This window comes from Natrix helvetica (genome assembly GCF_964273705.1).
Source record: "Natrix helvetica genome assembly, chromosome: 14".
Taxonomy (NCBI): domain Eukaryota; kingdom Metazoa; phylum Chordata; class Lepidosauria; order Squamata; family Natricidae; genus Natrix; species Natrix helvetica.
Genome location: NC_138564.1, coordinates 12,721,164 through 12,745,032, shown reverse-complemented (window position 1 = coordinate 12,745,032; position 23,869 = coordinate 12,721,164). Strand labels below are relative to the sequence as shown.

General features: G+C 45.5%; 2 protein-coding genes across 2 annotated transcripts in view; one reads left to right on the top strand and one right to left on the bottom strand.

Moving 5' to 3' along the window:
• HIP1R (huntingtin interacting protein 1 related) overlaps positions 1 to 7,664 on the top strand; it is a 33,567-nt gene extending 25,903 nt beyond the window's left edge. The window contains exons 22-32 of the mRNA XM_081966632.1: positions 274 to 410; positions 585 to 695; positions 1,299 to 1,357; positions 1,874 to 1,904; positions 2,065 to 2,127; positions 3,030 to 3,130; positions 3,252 to 3,357; positions 3,652 to 3,775; positions 4,734 to 4,795; positions 5,544 to 5,732; positions 6,258 to 7,664. Of these exons, the coding sequence (XP_081822758.1) occupies positions 274 to 410; positions 585 to 695; positions 1,299 to 1,357; positions 1,874 to 1,904; positions 2,065 to 2,127; positions 3,030 to 3,130; positions 3,252 to 3,357; positions 3,652 to 3,775; positions 4,734 to 4,795; positions 5,544 to 5,732; positions 6,258 to 6,302 (1,028 nt within the window). The 3' untranslated portion in view covers positions 6,303 to 7,664. The remainder of the gene's footprint in view (positions 1 to 273; positions 411 to 584; positions 696 to 1,298; positions 1,358 to 1,873; positions 1,905 to 2,064; positions 2,128 to 3,029; positions 3,131 to 3,251; positions 3,358 to 3,651; positions 3,776 to 4,733; positions 4,796 to 5,543; positions 5,733 to 6,257) is intronic.
• A 526-nt stretch (positions 7,665 to 8,190) lies between these two features.
• VPS37B (VPS37B subunit of ESCRT-I) lies at positions 8,191 to 23,667 on the bottom strand. The gene is made up of 4 exons (XM_081966220.1): positions 23,450 to 23,667; positions 16,399 to 16,570; positions 14,206 to 14,288; positions 8,191 to 13,379 (listed from the first exon to the last, which is right to left on the bottom strand). Exons 1-4 carry the CDS (start codon positions 23,552 to 23,554, stop codon positions 12,921 to 12,923), a joined length of 819 nt encoding a protein of 272 aa, XP_081822346.1. The 5' UTR covers positions 23,555 to 23,667; the 3' UTR covers positions 8,191 to 12,920.
• Positions 23,668 to 23,869: the final 202 nt, after the last annotated feature.

Sequence of the window (23,869 nt, the reverse complement as noted above, 5' to 3'; positions counted from 1 at the left end):
AAGTGAGCTAAGGTTCGTGTGGATAAATATTCCTCTGAAAGACTGTTTGCTAAAGCCTTGCAGACTGTGAATGAAGGGAATTCACAGTCGTGTGAATAAAAGGGGTTTTGCCAGGACCAAGACTCTGCCGCTTGCTTTTTAAGGCAGCCTGGGTCAGAACAACATCCTTCCAAAAGGATGACTAGGGAAACATCCCAAGTTTTGAAAGCTTCCTGAAATGGCCTCAGGATCAGAACCAACTGAATCTTGTTTTTTTTTCCCCCTCTGGTCCAGAACTGACAGAATCCTGCAGAGACTGTGGGCAACACAGCCTGGATTACCTGAAGAAGCTCAAAGACAAACAGTCTCTCCGAGAAGCAGATCCAGCAGAGCTCAGGACAACTCTGCAGAGGCTCTTCCAGCTAGGACAGGTGAGGAGAGAACGGAGGCCCACCAGGAGAAGTTCCCCGCGAGGAACATCGGGCGCAGGCGGCTTCGTTGCTTGCTCTCCACCGTTGACTAAACTCTCGAAGCTTTCTTAGGCCAAAGTTATTCTCCTCAGAATTCTCGTTCAACTTTTCTTTCCTTCCTCGGGGGGCGGTTAGGAACTGAGGCCCAAAAGTTTGGACATCCGGGAAGAAGAACTGGGAGACTTAGTTGACAAAGAGATGGCCACCACTTCTGCGGCAGTTGAGGACGCCGTGAGAAGAATAGAGGTGGGTTTAACGTGTGGCCGGTCTACTGTTTTTCAAAAATAAAAAGTATGAGTCCTTGACATAAAGAGCTTAAAAGGGGGTTGGACATGTTGCTCTAACATGGTTTAACGTTGGTGTTTGTTGGGGGAAGGCAATCATTTGCAGATTCTGACCCTGGGCAGCGAGAAATAGATGAGACAGAGGGACAAGATAGATATAGAACAGGGGTCGGCAACCTTAAACACTCAAAAGAGCCACAGAGGTCCTAAATGGAAGCCCCCCCGTTCAATTCTGGAGCTGACCGGAAGTCCAGTTCCCCCACCATAGAGTCTCCTCTTAGCGCGGCATCCTTTTCCCTTAACCAAAAGCCCTATCGATTGTGGAGCTGACCAGTGACAGCAGAGGGATGAAAGAGCCACATGCTGCTTCAGAGATAGTGACATCCCTATGGTCTGACCTGTCATGGAGGTGGGGGACAATAGGAAGCATCCACACCTAATTATGTGGTGCCAAGAAGCATCCCGGCCTCACAGTGATCCAGTTTGGTCCCCCTTGGCTGGAGATGATCCTCTTTGGATCTATTTGGCTGGCGAAAACCGTCGTCTTTCTTCTGTCTCTTCACAGGAAATGATGAATCAAGCCAGAGTAGAAAGTTCTGGGGTGAAACTAGAAGTTAACGAAAGGTAAGCTGGGGGGCAGGGATGAATTTGCACAACTAAAAAACTCGTAGTGTGGGTTTCCCAGGAGGTTGCACGCCGAATCGGAAGCCACCAGATTCTGTCTTAACGTCTCAGATTAAGACAGATTTGGAGTCACTGGAGGTAGGACAGTCCTTGATGAATCTTCTGGAGAAGATGGGCCCAAAGCTGCTTCTTGCTAAAAGAGAAATGCCCTAGTTTCTATACCTAATGTTGTCGTTGGTTGCAAAGCCGTGTCCGACCCATCGTGACCTCATGGACAACGTTCCTCCAGGCCTTCCTGTCCTCTCCCATCCTCTGGAGTCCATTTAGGCAGTCAGGTTTTGTATTGCCATCACTTTGTTTCCAAATGTATAGGCTTCATTGTTCTAACATGTTTTCTTTCTTTCTTTTTTCTTCCTTCCTTCTTTCCTTCCCTCCTTCCTTTTCTTCCTTCCCTTCTTTCTTTCTTTCTTTCTTTCTTTCTTTCTTTCTTCTTTCTTTCTTCTCTTTCCTCCCTAGAATCCTGAATTCCTGCACTGATTTAATGAAGGTGAGTTGAACGTTCATTAAAAATAATCCCATTTGGGATACATGACAACAGAATTTCCTTGTTGCCAGATAATAAGACCCTTTTATTGAAGGCCGATGGATTCACGGTAGAAATTGCTCAGAATTCAACCAAGTTCTCCCCCTTTTTCCTCTCCTTTCAGGCTATCCGGCAACTTGTTCTGGCCTCCACACATCTGCAGAAGGAGATCGTGGAAGGCGGGAGGGTGAGTCTGTTTGGGATGTATTGCTGTTCCTTTAAAAAAAAAGAAAGAAAGGAAGGAGAAAATTAAATATTTGGGAAAAGACTCTATCAGCTGTTGGAGAGCTAACTCTTCTCTCTCTCCCATTTTTTTATTACATTGCATTTGTTTAATTGTGACGTTTCAAGCAGGGTGCTTCCCAGAAAATCTGTTCCTGTAGCTGTTATAAATTCAAGATAGAGATGGTTGTCTTCTAAATTCCCACCACAGATGCTTTTCTCCAATTTGCCCCCCTCTCTCATGGGTCCGTATGTTGTGGCCCGCCAGCGGGCAGTGGAGCTGGCAGTGAGAAGGGTTGGGGAGGAACCTGGGCCAGTCCTGGAGTCTGGGGAAGGTTCTGAGGAGGGCTCTGGGTCGGAGGCAGAGAGGAGGCCAGGGCCGTCTGACAGTTATCAGCTGCCTTCAGAGTCAGACAGCAGTGGGGCAGAAGAACAGCTGGAGCCTCTTCCCAGTGTGCGCATGCGCAGAGTTGCCAGACGAAGGGAACAGCTAAAGAACAGGGGTCGACTCGGGAATAAGGCCACAGGTGGACGATGAATGGCCCCTCCCAGAGGGAATAAAAGAGGAGCGAAAGTGGAGTGGAGTTTGCAGGAGACCATTAGTTGGCTTAATTGGTTCGTGACTCTCCGAGGCTCCTTGCCAAGTTCTGCAGATCTCAGCCTGTCAGCTCTCCAAGCCAGATAAGGTCTGTGACCGTAAATCCTCCCTCGAAAAAGACTTTGCTGGATGTGAATGAGCAGAATCCACAGTCAATTAATAAAAGGGGGTTTTGTCGGGAAAAGGACTTTGCTTCAAGCTCTCGGGAAGCCTCGATCAGAACACCGTACGGTGCAAGGATAAAATACATTCCTTCTTTTGAACGTTAGGGGGCAGCAACACCCCAGGAATTTTACGCCAAGAACTCCTGTTGGACGGAAGGGCTCATCTCGGCATCCAAAGCTGTTGGATGGGGAGCAACGCAGCTGGTGTAGGTATCCGGATCGCCTCGCAAGCTTTCTTCCCCTCCCTGTCTTGTTTTTCTCTGATGCAGCTTACCTGCTGGGGAGGGGAATAAAATCCTGCATTTTTCTTTCTTCTTTTTGCATTAGAGAATCTGCGGATAAAGTCGTCTTGCACACCGGCAAATACGAGGAGCTGATTGTCTGTTCGCACGAAATCGCAGCGAGCACAGCTCAGCTCGTAGCCGCCTCCAAGGTAGACGGTCCTCAAAGAGAAACAGCCGTAACCCCTGGATTTTGTTTGATTGTTTTGGATAATAATCAGGCATGGGAAAGGTTTTCGTGGCTCCCGGTGATTTCTCTTCTGTGGGAAATGGGTCCAAACGACTCTTTTGAGTGTTTAAGATTGCAGAGTCCTGCAATCTTAGGAGAGAGGTCCCACAGCATTCCTTGCCTCCTCGTTCTGGATCAGGTAGATGTAACGAGGAAAAGACAGTCTTTCAAATAATTCATTTGGGTGTTTTTCTTGTTGTTTTGTTTTGGATGCCAGGTGAAAGCAGAGAAACACAGCAAAAACCTCGGCAAACTCCAGGAATGCTCGCGTACGGTCAACGAGATGGCGGCCAACGTCATGGCGTCAACCAAGTCTGGTCAAGAGCAGGTAGAAGAGAAAGGTGAGACTTGGGAAGCAAGAAACAGGGAAGTGGTTTCCACCTTTACTTTAACAGAATTTGGCTCATTGGTAAGGTTTCCAGTCTGGGCAACCTCATCGGCCATAGCAGAAAATTCTGGGCTCTTTCGTGGTTAAGCGAGGACTACCTCTGATTTAAGCTTTGATGTTATTTGAAGTGAGTTAGACAGACATTCTAGGGATGGGCTACAGAAATCTCAGCTTTCCTTTGAAGAAGAGAATATAAGAAAAGTGGACTTCCTGGGAGACTAAGAGAAAATGGTTGAAAGGAAGAATGAAGGAAAAGGATTTACTAGTAGAATAGAATGAAATAAGGTAATATTGCCAATGGTATATACTGTAGCTAATAGGATGTGAGGGAAACAGATGAATACTATTAATTGTGGATAATTAACTAAGTGAAATGTTTACTAAGCAAAATTAAATTTGAGGACATAACTGTATGTTATCAATAGTAAAACAGAAAAAAATAGATGGAAATGAAATGTTAAATTCGATTAACTTAAGAGGGGTAAATCATGGCATTGTTTATATATTAGGAAGAAATTAAAGTTAAGTTGGAAAATATGGAAAGAAAATACGATGGCTGAAATTTGACATGGAAATAGGATGTCAAATGAACTAGGCATGAGAGAAGATGTAAAGGCAACACTAGGTTTATAAAAGAAATTAAAATATGTAACATTTTTTTAAAAAAATGTTTGTTTGTTTTTTTAAAAAAAGAGATAATCAAAAACCTGCAGGCTGGGTCCATGATTTTTTAGAGCAAATGGCCTCGTGGTGAGGTTTTATTTAGGCAACGTTGGGAGTGAAGAATTGTGGAATGTCTAGAATTGCAGAACAGGGGCAAGCTTTCTGTCGCTTGTTGTGTGGTGGAGAACATCTGGAGAAGTTTGGTCCTGATCCCATCTGAAACGCACCTCTTTTTCCCTTCCAACCAGACACCATGGACTTCTCCGGGATGTCCTTGATCAAACTCAAGAAAGAGGAGATGGAGACACAGGTAAGGACCGCACGGATGTGGAATTTCTTAACGGGAAGTGTGGGGATGTGGTTTCATTTTTGTAGAAGCATACCCTTAGGGAGGAAGGTTTGGATAAGGCAGTGATGCCACAGCAGAGGCGGCTGTAGAGTTCTCCAAGTAGAGAAGAGGATGAGAACTTCTGAACGGAGCACCTTTTCCCTCTGCTTGGAAAAACCATGCTCCTAGTCCTCAGTGAGGAGCTTCGGCTGAGCCTCCTCCTCCTCGGCCAGATCGAATTTGAACTGAGCTCTTTTGCCAACTCTTTCTCCTGGGGGCTGCTTAGCTCCAGCAACTGCTTCCTTTTGGGGCCCTAAGGAGCCCAGGTAGGCAGGCGAGGAGTGGCTGGGTGGGGAGGGGGCAAGTAGAGGCCGGTGAGACGCCCCTCGACCTGAGTGACATCGAGTTGGCCAAGGCCACCTAGTCACATGACCACCTAGCCACGCCCACCCCACCTGTTATTAGGCAGATCATATTAGTGGTCCGTGGGATTTAAAATTATGAATTTAGTGGTCCCTGAGATCCAAAGGGTTGGGGACACCTGTTCTAGGAAACAGGTGTCCATCCCTGGCCAACTTTAAGATCTGTAGACTTCGACTCCCAAATCCCCCAGCCTGGGGAATTCTGGGCATTGAAGTCCACAGGCCTTAAAGTTGGCCAAGGATGGATCGTCCTAGCCTTAGGGGAACCGGTGATGGACACCAGATCAAGACCTTCCTGTCTTTTGCAGGTGAAGGTTCTGGAACTGGAAAAGACGCTGGAGAATGAAAGGCTGCGTCTTGGAGAATTGAGGAGGCAACATTATGCCTTGGCCGGTCTTTACACGGAGAACACAGATGGAAAGAAGCCCACGATCGCTCGTAAGCCAGCATCCTTAAAGAGGCCTGCCAAACCTGGTCCAAGCAAGCCAGACTCTGAGGTGAGCACAGAGGGAGGGGCCCCTTAATCCCCCCCCCCTCCCATCCCACCCCTTAGCATGGGCAGAAAGGAAGGATTTTATCAAGCCACCCATGATTTCTGGGCCTTTTCTCTCTCTCTCTGGAATTTGCAACTCCCTCCCCAAGACAGCTCTTTGCAAAAAATTCACTCCATGTTAACTAAACTCATTTCAGATAAATAGTCCTTGACTTACGACAGGTCCCTTAGCAACCATTCAAAGTTACAACGGAACTCCCCCCCCCCAAAAAATCTACTTAGGACCCAGTTAGGGCAGCTGCACAGTGTCACTAGATCGCATTTTGGGTGTCTTAGCATTTTATTTCCAGCAAAAAAAGAAAGACCCATTAGGGAAAACGGATTCGCTTAGGGGGTCCGGTCACGTGATTTACAATCCGAACGACTCGTGCCAAACTCAATTAGCGTCGTTAAGCCGAGGACTCCCTGATGACCGCTTTAGGGGAGAAAACAGCTATAGATATAACAGCTTTTTTTCTCCTTTTTTCAGCTGGGACAGGATGGCATCTATCAAGCCCAGGTTGTTAACTTCTAAGCCAACCGGCCACGGGACAGAATTGAAGCCAGGGCCAGGAAAATGGGAAGCCCGGGTTCTAATTCTGCCCCCACCCTCGAGGAATTCAAACCTTTTGGATCCGCTGGTTTTTTTTCCGCCAGTACCCCAAAACATAGATTTTGGGTGGAGGATTAAGATGTCAGCATCCTTCAAATTCTTTCTACGGCAGGAGACATTGAGACATTCCAGCCCCCTTTAATGTCTGTGTTTTAAACAGATGCCAACTGGATCCCCGTTGCCTTCCAGCGCCTATTCTGACATATGTCTCTTTTGCCCGCTACCATCTACGAGAAGGCAGACCTTCTACGGGGGAAAGGAAATGAAGAGCTCGCTGATAACTATTTATAAGCAATAGGAATCGTTTGGGAAATATTTCGAGTAAATATTGTTGTATCTATGATTCTATGAAGATGTTTTTAAAAGAAATGTGAATTTCTGTGGCTACTGTTGTCGTCGATGGTCTAGATCGGAGGTCCCCCAAACTTGTCAATTTTAAGACTTGTGGACTTTCAACTCCCAGAATTCTCCAGCTATGCTGGCTGGAGAATTCTGCGAATTGAATGTCCACAAGTCTTAAAAGTTGACAAGTTGGAAGATTTCCTAGTCTAGATGGTCCTTTGTCGTATTTTATGCCGGGATCGGACGCATATATTAAAATAAAAGGGGTGGGGAAGAGGAAATAAAACACCTTTTTATAGATTTTATAGTACGCCTTTAAGGACTGAATTTATACAGAGGAGAAAACTTTCAGTGGTTTTTCCCAAAATCCCTTCACAGCCAGTGCTTTCCCAAACCCCTGGGTGAAATTATCCCAAATTAGGAAAACAAAATAGGGTTTTTTCACTCCTTTGGGGTAAACAAACATGCATTCCCGGTCACAAATGGGGAGATTTAAATCGACCTAAAGATTTCCAAGTATGTTTAAAAGTCTCCCAAAAATATTCCTGCTGAAATGAAAATCAAGGAAATGACCCATTTGTTGACGTTAACAAAGATCGTTCAGTTTTATAATACAGGTAAATTGTCCAGCAACTGTTAGTTACAACGGCACTAAGGAAGGGACAAGCCTGCATAAGATTTTCTGATAAGCAGGGGTGTTTTTTGCGAGGTGGATAATGAAGGAAAAATGTTGGGAAGCTCTGCCTTAAAACTCTTGCTTAGGAAATCCGTGCAAAAAAAAAAAAAAAAAAGAAAGTTACTCCCCTTAAATTTCAGTGGATGAAATTTAAAACGTAGGGAGCGCTTTGTTGCAAAGGAGAGAGTTTGGGATGGGGACTGTTCTTAACCGAACCTTTACGATTAAGGAAAACATTTTCGCTTATTAAAATGATTTAGCTGAAACGGGGTTGTGTCGTTTTTTGGGGGGACGGAGGCTGTATTGGTTAGCATTCCCTGGGCACAAAGGTTTTATTTATTTATTCAGTCTCTGATTCAAGTCTCCTGCCAGAGCTCGATAAAGCTTCCTTGGAAATCCATGGGCCTAGGTTCAAATCTACTCTACTCCTAGAGTAGAATAGAATAGCAGAGTTGGAAGGGACCTTGGAGGTCTTCTAGTCCAACCCCCTGCCTAGACAGGAAACCCTACACTACTTCAAACAAACGGCTATCCAACATCTTCTTAAAGACTTCCAGTGTTGGGGCATTCACAACTTCTGGAAGCAAGTCCTTCCACCGATTAATTGTTCTATCAGGAAATTTCTCCTTAGTTCTAAGTTGCTTCTCCTTGATTAGTTTCCACCCATTGCTAATCTCTAATGGTTGAAATCGGACGGATAGTTGGAGGACTCAAAGGTGGCCCACAGACTCCCGGGATACCGCAAGAGTTTGAAAATTAAGAAACGCTCTTAAAACAAAACTCAGCGACAACTGTTGGTACAAAAATGTAGGATTCTTTTTAATGAATAATCACTGCAAACCCCAAAATTTATTTCTATATAAAACAGCAATTCTACAAGAACAAAGGAACAGTTGTCTTTTGAGACCACAATCTAATTGTACAACCAAGTTGAACAGGCGAGTGACACATTAGGAGTCGTCCCAGAAAGCAAGGAAGGGGAAGTTTGCCAGCATCTCAGGCACATTTGGAGAGACGATGGCTATCGCATCGTAGTTTAGGACTGGCTTGTTCCAGAATAAAATGCTAAAACCACTGATTTGAGGCTCCAAAGAATTGGAAAATTGTCCTGTTGTGGGTTTATCAAATGGCCTTAAATGGCCTCCCCCTTCCGCCTCCTGTCCCAGGACAGAAATAACCTAATTCAGACTTGAGAACTGGCCTTTCTTGCATACCTTCCAAGAAATAAACAGTAAACCGATCTGCAGATCTGCTGCTGGGCATTGAGTGAATAAAGGCTAACCAACAATTGCAGATGCTTTTCCACAGTCCGAATGCTAATCGAGAAAGAGACCAGTCCGACCAGTTTACTGGGACATTCCACACCGTCACAAACATCCTTCTCTAGTTGCATATTTTTGAAGAGGGGGGAAAAAAAGGGCGGCGATTAAGACCACGGTATAAAATTGCAGCTATTTTTCCCCCGTTTTGGGGAAATATGGCTTCTTATGCTTCAAATGCAGTTGGCTATTCATATTATTTTTAAAGGGCCGTTTTAAAAACAGGTCTCGTGCAAGCAAAACCATTGCAAACCCTCTGTTATCAAAAGTGAACGATCCACCCTGAGCAAAAAAGAGGAAATTGTTCCGCATCTCGGCTGTTGGAAAACTGCTCTCCGGAAGCAGCGCAAGGGCTGATTTTGGGTGAAGAACGACAGTCTTTGAAGGTAGCTTAAGCCATCCTCGAGGTCCTGGAAGGGGCAAGGCTGAAGTACTACAACCTCACGGATAATGACCTATTGCTACCGAACCGACCACCGGAGAAAATTCTGCTTGATGCTTCCATCCATCCCACCTTGAGTACCTGCAAGAGGTGGCTAACTATTGGTGTAAACTTACGGAGGAAGAAATAGAGGTGGCTGCCTATTTGTAACAATCTCTGCATCATCCCTACTTAATGAGTAGGGGATCTCACAGCTGGAGCTTGGGGGGTCTCCATTTTTTTCCTCCAAAACTTGCAGATTGTGCAGGTTTTGTGGCTCAACAGCTTTTCTGGCCTGTCACTCTGAAGGAGCTGAAGATTTATTCATCTCCCAGCCATATTTTTCAACTAGCTCTTTGACTTTCATTCCACGTAAATCGAAATACCTGCAATTAGCAATGACCTTCGCCAGTTTCAATCTTACTCAAGCTCCAATAATAATAATATCAATAATTGTTTAGTTTTGCACAGCCATGGGGGGGGGGGGGACGACAAAAGATTGCAATCCTGATTTAACGTTAGCCTTTCCTCTAGCTCTGCCAGCCGGCAAACTCCTGCCACGAGACCAAACTTTTCTTTCCCTGATAAAATAAATCTTTCAGCGAAAACTCAAGATCTGCCTTCCCTACCTAGACAATGGATTTCCTCCCAAACTCTTGACGCATGAAAAAAAAGGAACAGCAAAAGGGATTTTACAAGGAATTTCTAAAAGGAATTTGTTCCCGACAAATTTCTATGCGGTCGTTCTAAGGCACAGGTTCTAAGCACTTGTACAAAATGTCACAGCTGTAGCAGCCTCTACCAAAACTTGAGTCTCTGCACAAGGAGTGTATTGTTTGGAGAGTAAAATGAGCAGCACATATTTTGGGAAGGGAGACTGTGTCTTAATAGGAACATGGATGATCGGAGTCATATCAAGAGAGCAAGACAGAGCTGTATAAAATTCATATCTGGGTGTAATTCCACTTTTTCTTGGGGAATTCAGATATTCTCACTGCTGGTGTGCAAAATCTGGAATTGAAAGTGTATGATCCTTGAGACATTTAAGCACCTGAGAACTCCTGGATCAGACCCGTTGTGTAGAAATGTATTTTGTTGCTTCGGCTACACAACGGTGGCCAACAAGAAACTTCCTTAAAAAACTAAAATCGTTTTTCTAACATTGGAGAAACACCCAATTATGTTGTGAAATTGCAATGCTGGGAGAATCAAAGACACGTCGGAGAAAGAAATTCAGAGAGTCACACTTTTTCTCCATTTAAAAAAAGAGAGAGAAAGAGGTGGGAAGTCACAAGCAAGAAATGCCAAGAAATGGGTGCTTTAAGGCCTGTTCTTGATTCCCCGTTGCTTTTTTTTTAAAAAAAAAACAAGCTGGGGTACTGGAGGCTTCGCGGCATCTCCCATGCAGTCTGCCCCGCGGAGAAACAAAGCGAAGGATAGGGTGACCGAATCACAGGGGTATAAAATGCCGGGTGAGTTTGCTGTCTTTTTTAAGGCATAAAAATGCTTTCCTCTTGGTCTATTTTCCCCCCACAATTGCTCATATCTTCAGGGGGTGGAATTAAGTCACAGAGCTGGTTCGGAGCTACCTGTCTTGGCAAAGATAATCTCAAAATTTTGAATTCAGAAGGCTCCTTCTAATCCTGCCCTCTAAGTGGCATTCTGCAGCTGACCTTCAAGTGTAGACTGGCTTGATTAATGACAAAAATTGTAACCCGGTTTTTTTCGTTTAACCTTTCAACCTATGCTTATGGCTTAAAAACGGATCCTTTTGCTCTAAAAGAGTTATTCTGGAATCGCTTAGGAAAAGTACGATGGATACGATGCGATAGGCCAGGGTGAAGTGAAGTGATCATGGTAAATTAGCTTGGGTCACCATGAAGAGGACTTGAATTAAGAGTCTCATGAGGAGTGAAGGAACGAAACAAGCAGGAGGGAAAAGAAAAAGCTGGAATTGGATGTAGCAAGGTCTCTGGGTTCTTCCAGAAAGATAAATCACAGGACACTCTGCACCAGCGGAAAGTCACAACGGCAACAAAATCTGATAATGGATGCAGCGTTCTCACAACTTCACACTCTCGTGTTTCTCACAGCTCCCTCGTTATCACTCCCTTCAAATACCTTTCAGTGCAAAACTGTCCCCCCCTCCTTTTTTTCCTTTGCAAACATAATTGTGGCAGCACCAATTTCAGAGAAGTGTTGGGTGACATATACAAAAAAAACCCCTCTGTTTTAAGGAACAGGTCTCATGTAGAACTCAAGAGATGCGGTAAAAGACCCACTTGCTCAGAGATGGATGCTCCGGTGAATTAGGAAATGCTTTTCAACTTGTTTTTTTGCATGGTGATTTTTTTTCACACAAGGTCACAGATCCAATTTTTGTTTTTGTAAAAAATAATAATAATCCTTTCACTGTCTTTTTTAAGAAAAGTGTATTTATCTGAAGCATACAAAAGATTTGTAAGAAAGGGGGAGGGGAGAAGAGGTTTTTTTTGCCTCAATCTGAAGGTTTCCAGGTATAGGATAACTTTGGTTTAGGGTTAAGGAATGGGAATAATAAAAGGTGGAATTGGCTAAGATAGAGGCAAGTGTTAAGTCATGCTTGGGACCAAGAGTATTTCTGCGTTCACATTTCCCAGATACATTAAAAGCCAAGACTTTCTAGAACCCTTCTAGGAAAATACTGTGTTTCCCCCAAAATAAGACATCCTTATTTTCTTTTCACCCCCAAAATAAGCGCTTGGCCTTATTTTTAGGGGAGGTCTTGTTATTTTTGAGGTGCAGGAGGCGGCAAGCGTGGTCACCTCATGGCTGCTGCTGTGTGGCAGCATTTTCGGGGAACCCTAACCCTAAAACCCTTATGCGCTCAAAAGCCTGATTGGGCTTATTATCTGTGGAGGGCTTATTTTCGGGAAAACAGGGTATATCAGAGAAACACAACCCTCATCTCAAGCCAGAAGTCGAAGGGCGAAGAGAGGTACAAGAAACAGAAGGACAGTCTTAGCTCCCGTGGCACAGATTGAATATTCCTGATTTAACCTCAAGAGCCGGGCTCTAAATCCCCATTTGCTATTTTTAAACATCCTGAGGTTTTCACAGAGAGCTGATTTTCCCACCCTCGCCTGCCCACTGAAAATTGGCAGCCTGTTGCTCAAACAGGATCCGATTACCTTAGTGGGGGAAACAAACTCGTCCCCGACAGCGGCTAATGCACAAAAATATTTGCTAACTCAGAACCACAAGCTCGCTAGTCCCTAAATGTTGTTTGCGCCACCAACAAACACGAGCCATTTTTATTGCCATTTCGATGAGGAGTCTGTTCGCAGAACATATACGCAAAAAGCTACCGTCCGGGGATTAGAACGAGGTTTTCATTTTCTGGAATTGCTTTTTCTTCTTCTTCTTCTTCCAAATGAAGGAATAATAATAATTAAAAAAAAAAAAGAACTGAAGAATTTCCTGGGATTGGTGGCCTTTGGCGCCACGATGGCTGGAATCTCCTCGGAAGGACAAGGCAAGTCTACAATGGAAGCATTTCACCAATTCTACACTGGTTTGACCTTCTTTGTAGGAACAGCTGGACGGAGACGCCGATTCTCTCTTTAAATTAAAATTTTTAAAAAATAACGATCAAAACCATTGCGCGATCCGTTGACTGTTTCCTCGGTGTGCGGAACCCTGTAGATTTTTCCCCACGACTTCACTTGGGTTTCCAGCTTTTAAGGATCTCGTAAAGGCCAGCACCAGTGTACAAGAAGAGCTAAGAGTCAACAATGGCGTTTTCATTCCATGATAAAACCAGGATTGGGAGGAAGGCGAGGCGGGGGCCTCTGAGGCGCGGTCGACGGGTAGAGTGCTAGAAAAGGATTCGAGTAACCCGGCGACGGCCCTTGGCCTGGCGGTGGTGGAGCCCCTGTCCTCGGGGGCAGTGGAGGGTAGGGGTACGGATTATGGCCCATGGCCGCCATAAACGGTGTCGGGAAACGTCCTGCTGGGAGCGCGGACACCGGAGGGGGAGGGGGAGGGTTACGGCGAGGCATAACCAAAGGAGGCGTGTTGGCCTCTGAAGTCTGAACTATGGGTGGAGGGGGCACCGGGGGCCGCCGGGGTCCTTTCAGGACCACCTCTTGGAGTTTTTCGATTTTGACCCGCCGCAGGTGAGCTAATTTCCTTTGGCTCTGATATTCGTCAATGAAGGCGTCTAAGGGAATGTCGCCGTCCAGAAACTTCTCGGCCATGTTCTGTTGGAAAGAGGGAACGGATTGTGAGGAAAAGAGGGAGGGTCACAGTCTGGAAAGACAGAGCCCGTGTCTCACAGCATCTTTGTCTCTCTCTCTCTCGATGCTAGAAGGTAATTCGGAAGAGAGGACTTAGCCTACGGCAACTTTATTTATATATACAGGCGAAACTCGAAAAATTAGAATATCGTGCAAAAGTTCATTTATTTCAGTCATGCAACTTAAAAGGTGAAACTAATATATGAGATAAGACTCATTACATGCAAAGCAAGATAGTTCGAGCCGTGATTTGTCATAATTGTGATGATTATGGCGTACAGCTCTTGAAAACCCCAAATCCACCATCTCAGAAAATTAGAATGTTACATGCAATCAATAAAACAAGGATTGTATGTAGAACTGTATATATAAAGGTGCTTTGAGAGGAAAAAACCACTTAATCACTCCCCTGGCTCAGCTGATAAAGGGAGGAGAACCTGTGGCTTAGGTGTTAATAAAACTGCTTAATATGTAAAAACAGCCCAAGTTCGAATCCCAGCAAGGGTATGGCTAGCTGATGAGAGCTAAATAGCTTGAAATAGATCTATACTAGTCTCCCTTCTTTTCTTTATCAGCAAAAATGTAGCACAAAATGGTTTGTCGTGTAAGCGACTGCCTGGAAGACTCTTGGACTGCGGCTGAAAGGCAAAAGGGGAGCAGTCATGCTCCCTCCCATATTTGGGCAGACCAGGTGCTTTGACAGAAGAAAAAACACTTATATAGACAGCACTCAGAAGTAAGAAAAGTATCCCAGCAAGCCCTAATAGCAGATGTTTCCTACAGTGTTTACCTCAGTGTCTTCTTCAATCTTGGCCCCTTCCGTCTGAAGAAGCGCAAGGAGGGTCTCCAGCGAAGCATTATTGGATTGTCTGTCTGCAAAGCAGGAGGACGGAGTGGGGGGGCGGGACAAGAGGGACGGCCATGAATTAAAGTTGTGCTCATAAACGAATGATAAGATTACCACAGAGTATAAACAATTTTAAAAGTAAAAGAGAAGCCATGAATGTGAGCGCGGGGAGAGGGGGCGGTCTAGAAATCTAATAAATTATTATTATTATTATTATTAAGTGCATTTACGTTTCAGAACTTGCAATGATGATGTTCTGGCAATGGCTTTCCTTCCTGACAAACTGAAAACCAAGTTTTTGTGCAGTGGTTGAAGTCTGAGCTAGAAACTGGGCACTTGTGACTTTAGTTGCCCTGCCGGACATGTATGCTGTTTTTGGAACTGACGTTTAAACAGTGAATGCACCGAGGATGGGTTAGGATGGGCCAGTAAGAAGCGAATACGCATATCACATGCTTCCTCGTGGGAAAAGAGGCATTAACTCCTTTGAGTTTAGAACATGGAAGCACAATGTTTTAGCGCCGTTTCAATACACTGCGGGAGTTTGCAACCATGGCTAATTTTGTTCAGATTCTATGATTACCGTATTTTTCGGAGTATAGGACGCACATTTTCCTCGCAAAAAAGAGGGTGAAAATCCGGGTGCTCCTTATACACTGAATACAGCATTTTTGGCCATCCGAAACCTCACCCCCTTTGCAAAAATGGACATGCAGAGGCAAACATGAGCAAAAAACGGCTCGCTTTTTGCCCCCAAAAAGGGCATGCATAGCTTTTAGGAGGCCTGCAAAGTGCTCCTGGGGGCTGGGGAGAGAAAAAAGGAGCCATTTTTGGCTCACCCCCCCCCCCCCCCCAAGCCCTCAGGAGCACTTTACAAGCCTCCTAAAAGCTATGCATGCCCTTTTGGGGGGCAAAAAATGGGCCGGTTTTTGCTCATTTCCTCCCCCCCCCCAGCTCCCAGGACCACCTTGCAGGCCTCTCAAATTCTATGCATGCCCCATTTTTCACGTACAGAGCAAAACCTTTTTAAAAAAGAATTACCTTTTCAAAATCTTGGTGTGTCTTATGCTCCAAAAAATACAGTATGCAACACTAAACATTAATTCTTGGATGGATTCCAGGATTGTAAGATGGGCACTTGGTTTGGTACATTTTTAAAGAAAACTACATGTAATAACAAGGAACGTAGCTTGGGGTATATCTCTTCACTACTTAGAGGGGTAGGAAGTCAGCCTCAAAGTTGGGATGTCTTGATTCAAATATTAACCCAACCCAACAATCCCTAATGGACTTTGGGGTGTGCCACACTCCATCGGCGTCCACTCCCTGCTTTGCAAATATTTTGTACACAGCCCCAATGGCAAAGGTGCTAAGTGGTATACCAGAAGGCTGAGAGGATCAGAAAGATCTGAAACACATCTCTTCATACATACATAACGAGATGAATGCTTCAATTGATTAGAGCCAAAGGATAGGATAGGAACAGCGCAGAGTTTTAAACTCTTTGGTGGCAAAATGCTTACTGTCTGGGATGAGTCCTGAAATAATACCAGCTGCTTGGAAACTTCTACCACTCCACTGCTCCCTGTTTTTGCTACAAGACAATATACTCCACAGAGCTTTTGAGGGCTGGGCAAGGAAACATGGCAGCCTTCCAAATGGAGTGGCCATCTCCAGGGACTGGAACCACCAGCCTGCAGGATGTATCTGTTCTTATCAACATCTCATTTCCCCAAATGTTTATTCACACAAACGTTGTAACTTTTTCATATGCAAGCTACTAACCTCCGAGGCTACCAAACATCAACTGGCCCTAAGTTACGTTGTGTGTTTTTTTTTTAATGTATTAGTTTAGTTCTAAATTAAAACGTGTTTTATATTTTGAGTCCACGGCACCACAAACGATCTTAATGAAGTCAAGGCTCCTCTTTAGATAGGAAGAGTAGATAAATTTAAATATCTCCAGATTAACTAACTGCTGCTCAGCTCATCAACTGTGTACATCCTTAAATGACTGAGTCAACCCCATCCTTTGCTACATATTTGTATTATCTAACAATTTGCAGCCGATCCCAGCTACTCCAAGCTGCTTCTGGAAAGGAAAAGAGGATTGAGTTCATTCCTCCCGAGTATTACCTAACTTGGTTTTCTTTATCTGATACGCTTCGAACAGAACCTGCAGCTCTTGATACTTCTGGGTTAATGTGGCTTTCACGGCATCTAATTTTGGCTGGTATAAGAGATTTCCTTCTGCAAGGCTGTGGTTACTGGCCAGAGTCATATCTTTGCTAAGCTGAACGTTTTGGGCCTGCAAGAGAGAAAAAGAGGCAGACGGTTAGGCAGAAAATTAATTACAGGGGTGGGAAATTTCTGAATTTCTCTCTGGTGAGGAAGCACAGCAGTGTACCACTTTTTTCTGGTATTCATATTAATTAGCGGGAGGAAAAGGGGGGCAACGCAATCCGGATTGCCTGCCTGGCTCAAAAGAAACCAGCAGACGGGAAAACGCAGCCAGAATGTAAATCAAGCTGTCACTCCCCCGCTCCCTTCCCCCCCCCCATCTGCCCCTCACCCTGATTTATACATTTAATTTATGAAGGAGAAGAGAAAGCGAAGAGAGGAGCTTTGGGGGAAACCGAACAAGCTGGCTTGGCAAACGTCTCTCGTGTGAGACCTCATAATGAGACCCCGTAGATCAAAAGGGAAATTGTGTGATGTGACACGGCCGTTCAGCGGGAGTGAACAACGGGACACTGTCGTCCCCCCCTTCTGGCTTCCTCGATTATAGAGATCTGATAAAGGCCCCTTTATTGAGCTCAGAAGAGAGCATGCACAGAACGCCGCCCGCCAGAGACGGACGAGGCTTTTCCAAATCGTGATGAGAATTCTCGCAAGGCGACACAACTTTTTTTTTTAAAAAAAGAGTTCACGATCTAAGACGAATGGTGGGAACGAGAGGGGAAAGCAAGGACATAACAACCAATTCCTTTATAAAGGCGATAAAGGCGATATAAGGACTGGGGCTTGGGAAGACAGCTGCTGCCTGGCGTTTCCCCCGAATATTGGCGTCTTCCCCCCTCCTCCAGACCCGAGAAACAGAACACTGAATACCGCAATGAATCATTCTTCCATTTTATACCAAACCCCAGCCCCCAAGATATTAAACGCCACACAACTATGAGTCATGTGAGGCCATTTAGATGTTGGCCATTAGGTGGAAAGTCTTAAGTCGGTCATTGTGGGAAAGAGGGCAGTGGGCCAATCCTGGACCGATGTAGGCAGCCTCGCTTGTTAATCCTGGGAATGACTGGTTTTAACTCTTAACTCCCAACAGGCTTGTAACACAATCTTATATTAACTGCTCGGCTAAAACTTAAGGCGAACGAAGGCACGGGTAAACCCATTCTCTATATTCAATTATCAATTTTCTTCTTAGGACTCATTGCATATCTCTCTCTCTCTGCTTTCTATTTTTTCCAGATCGTCAGCTTTCTTATTTTGGGCGCATAACTAAAAATGTTATATTTAGCTCATATTAGACACAATCCCACTCACAGATTCATCTATTATAATGTGATTTTTTTAATAAAAAAAAACACAACTGTCTAATGTACACTGACATTAGCACTTAAGCTTTGAGAAACCAAGGTGGGAATTCTGGGTGTTGGAAGTCCACAGGTTTTTAAAGTTGCCATGGCTGGACACCTGGGCATGATGAATGGGCCACGTGGAGACTCCTGGGAGGGGAGGGATGGGCGGGGCCAACCAGTCCTTGCAACAACCGGTTGGGCAAATTGGATGCAAAATTAACAACCGGTTCGCCCAAACCAATGCAAAACAGGCTGAATCCGACGTAGTAGATATCTGATCTGGAGATTTGCATTGCTACCATGGATATTTTTCATAGACAACATGTGCCACTGTATTCTAAAGAAAGACCCCCTTCGTTTAGCCAAATTCGGGTTCTTTGCCAATCACTTGGTGGTTCCTCCCCCTCCTCTCTTAAGAGAACTCTTCCAAACCTTTTTGTGCACTTAAACATCATCATCATGCCATGATGACAGAGTAAGCTATTTGTTAAAAAAAAAAAACCAAAACCTCAGGTTTTTCTTAATTGACTGGCCGCGAGAAGAGAAAACCAGCCTGTAGTTACTGGCACAGTTAATTAGTAGTCTTAAAACCAAATTTCACGTTGGCAGAAGAGGACATGACCACATTCGCTGGGAGGCTGGAAAACAGGGTGATGGAGCCAAGAAATCTCTCTATCTATTAGATTGTTTGTTTACCCTTCTAGGACTTCGTGGGAATACAAGGAATTGTCTATGAAATCATATCAATTGGCCTAGCCCTGAACCTTCTAAGCCTCTCCTAACTTGATTTCTGACAAGGTTATGCTTTTGAGAGTCCTGTATTGTAAAGGCTAACAATTTATACTGTCATATTATAGCACGAGGGACGCCGTGGCTCAGTGGCTAAGATGTTGAACTAGTCGATAAGAAAGGTCGGCAGTTCGGCGGTTCGAATCCCTAGCGCCGCGTAACAGAGTGAGCTCCCGTGACTTGTCCCAGCTTCTGCCAACCTAGCAGTTCAAAAGCACATTAAAAAATGCAAGTAGAAAAATAGGAACCACCTTTGGTGGGAAGGGAACCGTGTTCCGTGCGCCTCTGGCATTGAGTCATGCCGGCCACATGACCACAGAGACTTCTTTGGATAGCGCTGGCTCTTCGGCTTTGAAAGGGAGATGAGCACCGCCCCCTAGAGTCAGGAACGACTCTATATGTGCGAGGGGAATCTTTATCTTTACCTACGGCAACTCACCCTAATGCATTTCTAAGAGCTTTGGTTGAGAAAGATTTATTTTGACAGATCATTTTACTTAATTTAAACAGCAGAAAACCCTAAGAATTGGGGAAAGGAAGAACACCAAAAAAAAGTTTATCAGGCACAAAAAAAAAAAAACCCAAAAGCAATAACTTATTTCAGGGACAGAGAGCAAAAAGGGGTGTTAAAAAGTGAGTTTTCACAACAAGAGCTGTTTCTTCACTTTCCTCCAGTGGAGGAAAATTACTTTCAAGGGGTAAGCAAATCCTCTCCTTTGTAATCCTAGAGTTTTAAAATGTTGAAAGCATGAAAAATTAACGCAGGGTAGCCCAATGATTAATTGATTCCAGACTCTTGTCTCTAATTACAGGCCAATTACTTAAGAAAGTAGTAACTGGGCCAATTGAAGAGAAGGGGATAATGACAGTCAGAGTTTACTGAACCAAAGCCGCCTTCGGACTCAATCCAGCCCTGCTCAAATGGCTTTGCATAGGCATCACGTTAAATGAACACCGCTGGTCCAATTGCGACCAAGATCTGAGACCCACAATGGGAAATACAGGTATAAAATGCTCAAGATTGTTATTTCTGCCTCTGGGTCTTCCACACAGCGACTATTATCATTTAAAATGTAACTCTGACACAGCAAAATAACTTAAAGGGACATCGCAGTCAAGAAGAGTTGATTTCCCACTTAATAGACTTTTCTATATCGTCGGATAGTTGGATACCCATGGTTCGACACGAAACTATGTGATTGGGCTATGCAGGAGAAATTCTGCTCACAATCTGTTGGCTCAGCGGTGGTTAGTGATTAAAACACAAAAGGGAATATCTCTCCCGTCACCTTGAGTCCGGATGCGGTTCCATAAGTAGAAGGCGTAAACGTTTTGGTGAGGCACTGACGTTTAGTACTGTAAGGAGCCCCAGACCGCTCCTGAGTGAAGGAGTGGAACGTCTGCCAGTTTGAACTGAGGTAACAGAATGTGATGCAACTGGCAGTTGGAACAGTTATTTTCAGATGGGGTGGGGGAGTAGAATGTCTAACAGCATCAGAGTGTGTCAATCTATATATATATATAAATACTGTATAAGAAATACTAATGGTCATTTCGAGAAATCATTTCTTAGCAAGCACCTAGAAGCCAAGAGGAACATAGGTGTCAAATTTCAAGTTTGTAGGCTTTACGGTTCTGGAGATTTTGTGATGATGCGTGAGTGGTATTTCGCTTTTATATATATAGATTATTTTAAAAAGCAGGACAGGTGTTAGGGTTTAGAGCTTATTTGCAGCATAACACAAGGCCTGCCTGTCAATACTGGGACCTACTGCACCTGATTGGTCTCCTTGAAAGGGAACCTGGTCAGGAGGTCAGCGACACAATAAAACTGACATTTCATATAGGCTGCCAGGTGTCGGCCTGCCAGATGTCCCTCCCCAGAAGTATATCGCCCACAAAACCAAGGATGCGTTTTATCAAATCAGGACATCTGCCTGTGAAAGGAGCAAAGGAGGTTAGGCTGCCCGTTATTAAAGGTTTCGTTTTTTGCTTGAATTAACAAAACCACAAATGGAGATTAGTTTCATTCTGTTGCAGTTATTTCCTCGCAGCCTTGAATACAAGGAAAGCATTATCAGAAAGCCTCTCACAACCTTAAGCCACTGCATGGGAGTATTTCTAGAGTTTACAAAATGACTTTTAAGGCTTGAAGCTCAGCTGTTCCTGGTGGCTTTTTAGATTTTATAGTAGATGGTTACCAAGGAATGACTAAAGATCTCTCCCCCCCATCTCCCTTTCACTGTATGAATTCCAGACAACAAAAGGCCACACAGCTAAAGCGGGAAAGATTTGCAAAAGACACAGAAAGCCCTTTCTTCGACTGGTAGCTAGACAAAGTTCCCAGATGCAAAAATTATTCAAGGATTAAAGTAGCCCGAATCTCACATCATCGCTAAAAGAAAGTGCAACAATAACAGGATAAGGTGCAAAGTCGCAAGTCGGCAAGTGTGGGTACGACTAATTAGCAAGGCATATATACACGTTTGCGAAATTCAGAAACTGCTTTTCATCTGTAACAAATCGGGGGGGGGGGGAACTACTCAGGCCCTTCCTTTCATGCTTCAGTAGTTCCTCACTCAAGGAAGTGAGCGGAATAGCAGTACAAGATTATTCTGGAATGCAGTTTAGCCCCCCGGCAATATGGAACAGAAGTTCTGATCAGAGAGAGAGAGAGAGAGAAGAGAGAGAGAGAAAGAGAGATTCAAATTATGCAAAAGGAGCATGGAATACTCCACAGTTTCACCCTCTGTACAATTAGGTACGGTTTTACCCAGAGTACAATTAGGATTAGTCCCTTGTTAGCAGCCCGATGGGCAGCTCAGAAGCTGGGATCTGATTTCACTGAAAGTGTTCGAGTCACCGTACACAGAAACAGGGCAGAGGGGATACGAACTACATTCATCATGGAAACAATATGAAACTAACAATGAGTTCAAGCTCTTCCCCTGGGATTTGAGCCACCAGATGGCTGTCCTGTTCAAGGATGCCTTTTAACGCCTAAAAGCACCACCTAAGGAGATCTCAGTCTTCTTTTCAGAAATGAGTCACGTCTGCAGGGTAAGAAATTATACCCTAAATGCAGAAACAAAAGCAACCCAAAAGTCAGGCCTTATCTTTCAGTTTCGTAAGTCCTTTTTATTCCTCCGTGATTAGAAAGTCAACGTGGGAGGCTGGCAGCCTTCCTCGCCTCTCTCCACCTCGCTTCACCTGCTCCCACAATACCGCATTGTTCCCACAACAGACGCCGATGCGCGGATCCCCTAAAACCCACACTCCAATTAGGGTCAAGTCCATCCCACCTCCCCCCCCCTGCAGCTACCCCCTAACGAACAAGCAAATCGTGGTTCGTTTCCCATCGGATCGCCTTTCTCTTAACCGACACACAGCCAGGATTGTTTGCGTACAAATCACAACAAAGACAAGACAACCTGTTGATCTGCACCCAACTTTGAGTTTTCCTACATCTTGACTGTGGCTTCCTCGGCAGATTCCCTCCCCTCCCCTGCTGCCCCAAGGGCACAACCCACGTTCCCCACCCCCAAGAATGCCAAGCACCTTGGCTTTTTGAGCAAACCACTTCCTTATAGAAAGTGGAAACAGCTTAATGCTGGCACTAAGCAAGAAACCAAGCGGGGCTATTATTAGAGCGAATACCAACGGCAAAATAAGCAAGTGAAAACTTTTGTGCCTCCAAGAACTCTTCTCTGAATGAGCGCAAGGCAGAAAAAGAGCTGCGGGACCCCAAAGTCAAGTTTGGCCTGTTAATGCAGGGTTAACCCCCCCCCCCTCCAAAAAAATATCATAATCTGGGGTCGCCTTTCCAAAGCCAAAAGCCTGAAAAAGGGACCCTACCCAAGGACTCCTGAAGCTCAATTTGGACCCCGGTTTTGCCAGGAAGACTTGGAGAATGGACTACAGGGAAATCTCAGCATCTGCCCCTCCCACACACACACAATAATTCCCAGTAGGAGACGGAAACAGCTGTTAAAGTCTGTTGGAAAAAGATCTTTTTTTCCTGAAAGGCAACTATAGTCTGGATGCTTGGGACTCTCCATGGACAGCTGTTTTATTCAAAAGTCCCATTTTGGGGAAAGCCAGCCAGGGACTGGGAGACCCCATAGACACCAATGGGATGACTGGTTTCAGGCCCATAGTTATAGCCCCCCCCCACATAAAAAGGCACTGAAATATCGTTTCCTAGGAAACCAAGTCGCCCCACTTCAGCCCCCTCTTCCTTCAGAGCCCCTCCCTGCGAATTCCTAGCTTGAGATCCCACCCTCCCCACCCCCCAATTCTCCCCTTTGGGGCCTCCCACCCTCCCAAATCCTCCCTCCTGGGCTCCCCCTTTCCTCCATTCTCCCCCTTGGGACCCCACCCAAATCCTCCCTCTTGGGACCCCCACTCCGCAAATTGTCCCTTTTGGGGGGTCCCCCTATCCTTAATTTTTCCCACTTGCGACCCCCCACCCCTCAAATCCTCTCTCTTGCGCTCTCCCTTTCCTCAATTCTCTCCCTAGGAAACCAAGTCGCCCACTCTTCATCCCCCCCTTCCTTCACAGCCCCCCCAACCTTTAACTTGAGACCCCCCCTCCCCACCCCCAAATCCCCCCTCTTGCGCTCCACCTTCCCTCAATTCTCCCCCTTGAGACCATCCCCCCCCAAAATCCTCCCTCTTGGTGGTCCCCCTTTCCTCCCCCACCCACCCCAAATCCTCCCTCTTGGGAGGTTCCCCTTCCCTCAATTCTCCCCCTTGGTAACCCCCCCCTCTTTCCTTGCTGCCCCTGGAGGGGTCTCCGCCCGTCCTACCTCCTCCATCTCCAGGGCCATGTTCTGGAGCTGCTCCTCATCTTCCAGGAGCTCGTTGAGTTGGTGAAGGCTCAGGGCCTCCAACCGCCTGGCGTCCACCGCCATGTCGGGCGAGGAACCGAGGAGGAAGAAGAAGAGGAGGAGGAGGAGGACGAGAAAAACGCGCCCGCTCCGCTCGCCGCCCTCCGCAGCTCTGCGCTGGCAGCCGCGGCTGTGCCCGCCCCTCCCGCCGCTCCACCGGAAGTGCTGCTGCCGCTCTTCCCGGCCCCTCCCTCCGCTCCTCTCGCCACCAGGTAGGAAAGGGTGGGAGGGAGGAGGGAGGTCATGACGTCACCGCGCCTCTCACTCTCCCCCCTCCCCTCCCCGAAAGTCAAAAGTGGCGGGAAACGCGCTGAGAGGCGAAGCGCTTTTAAACTTTTA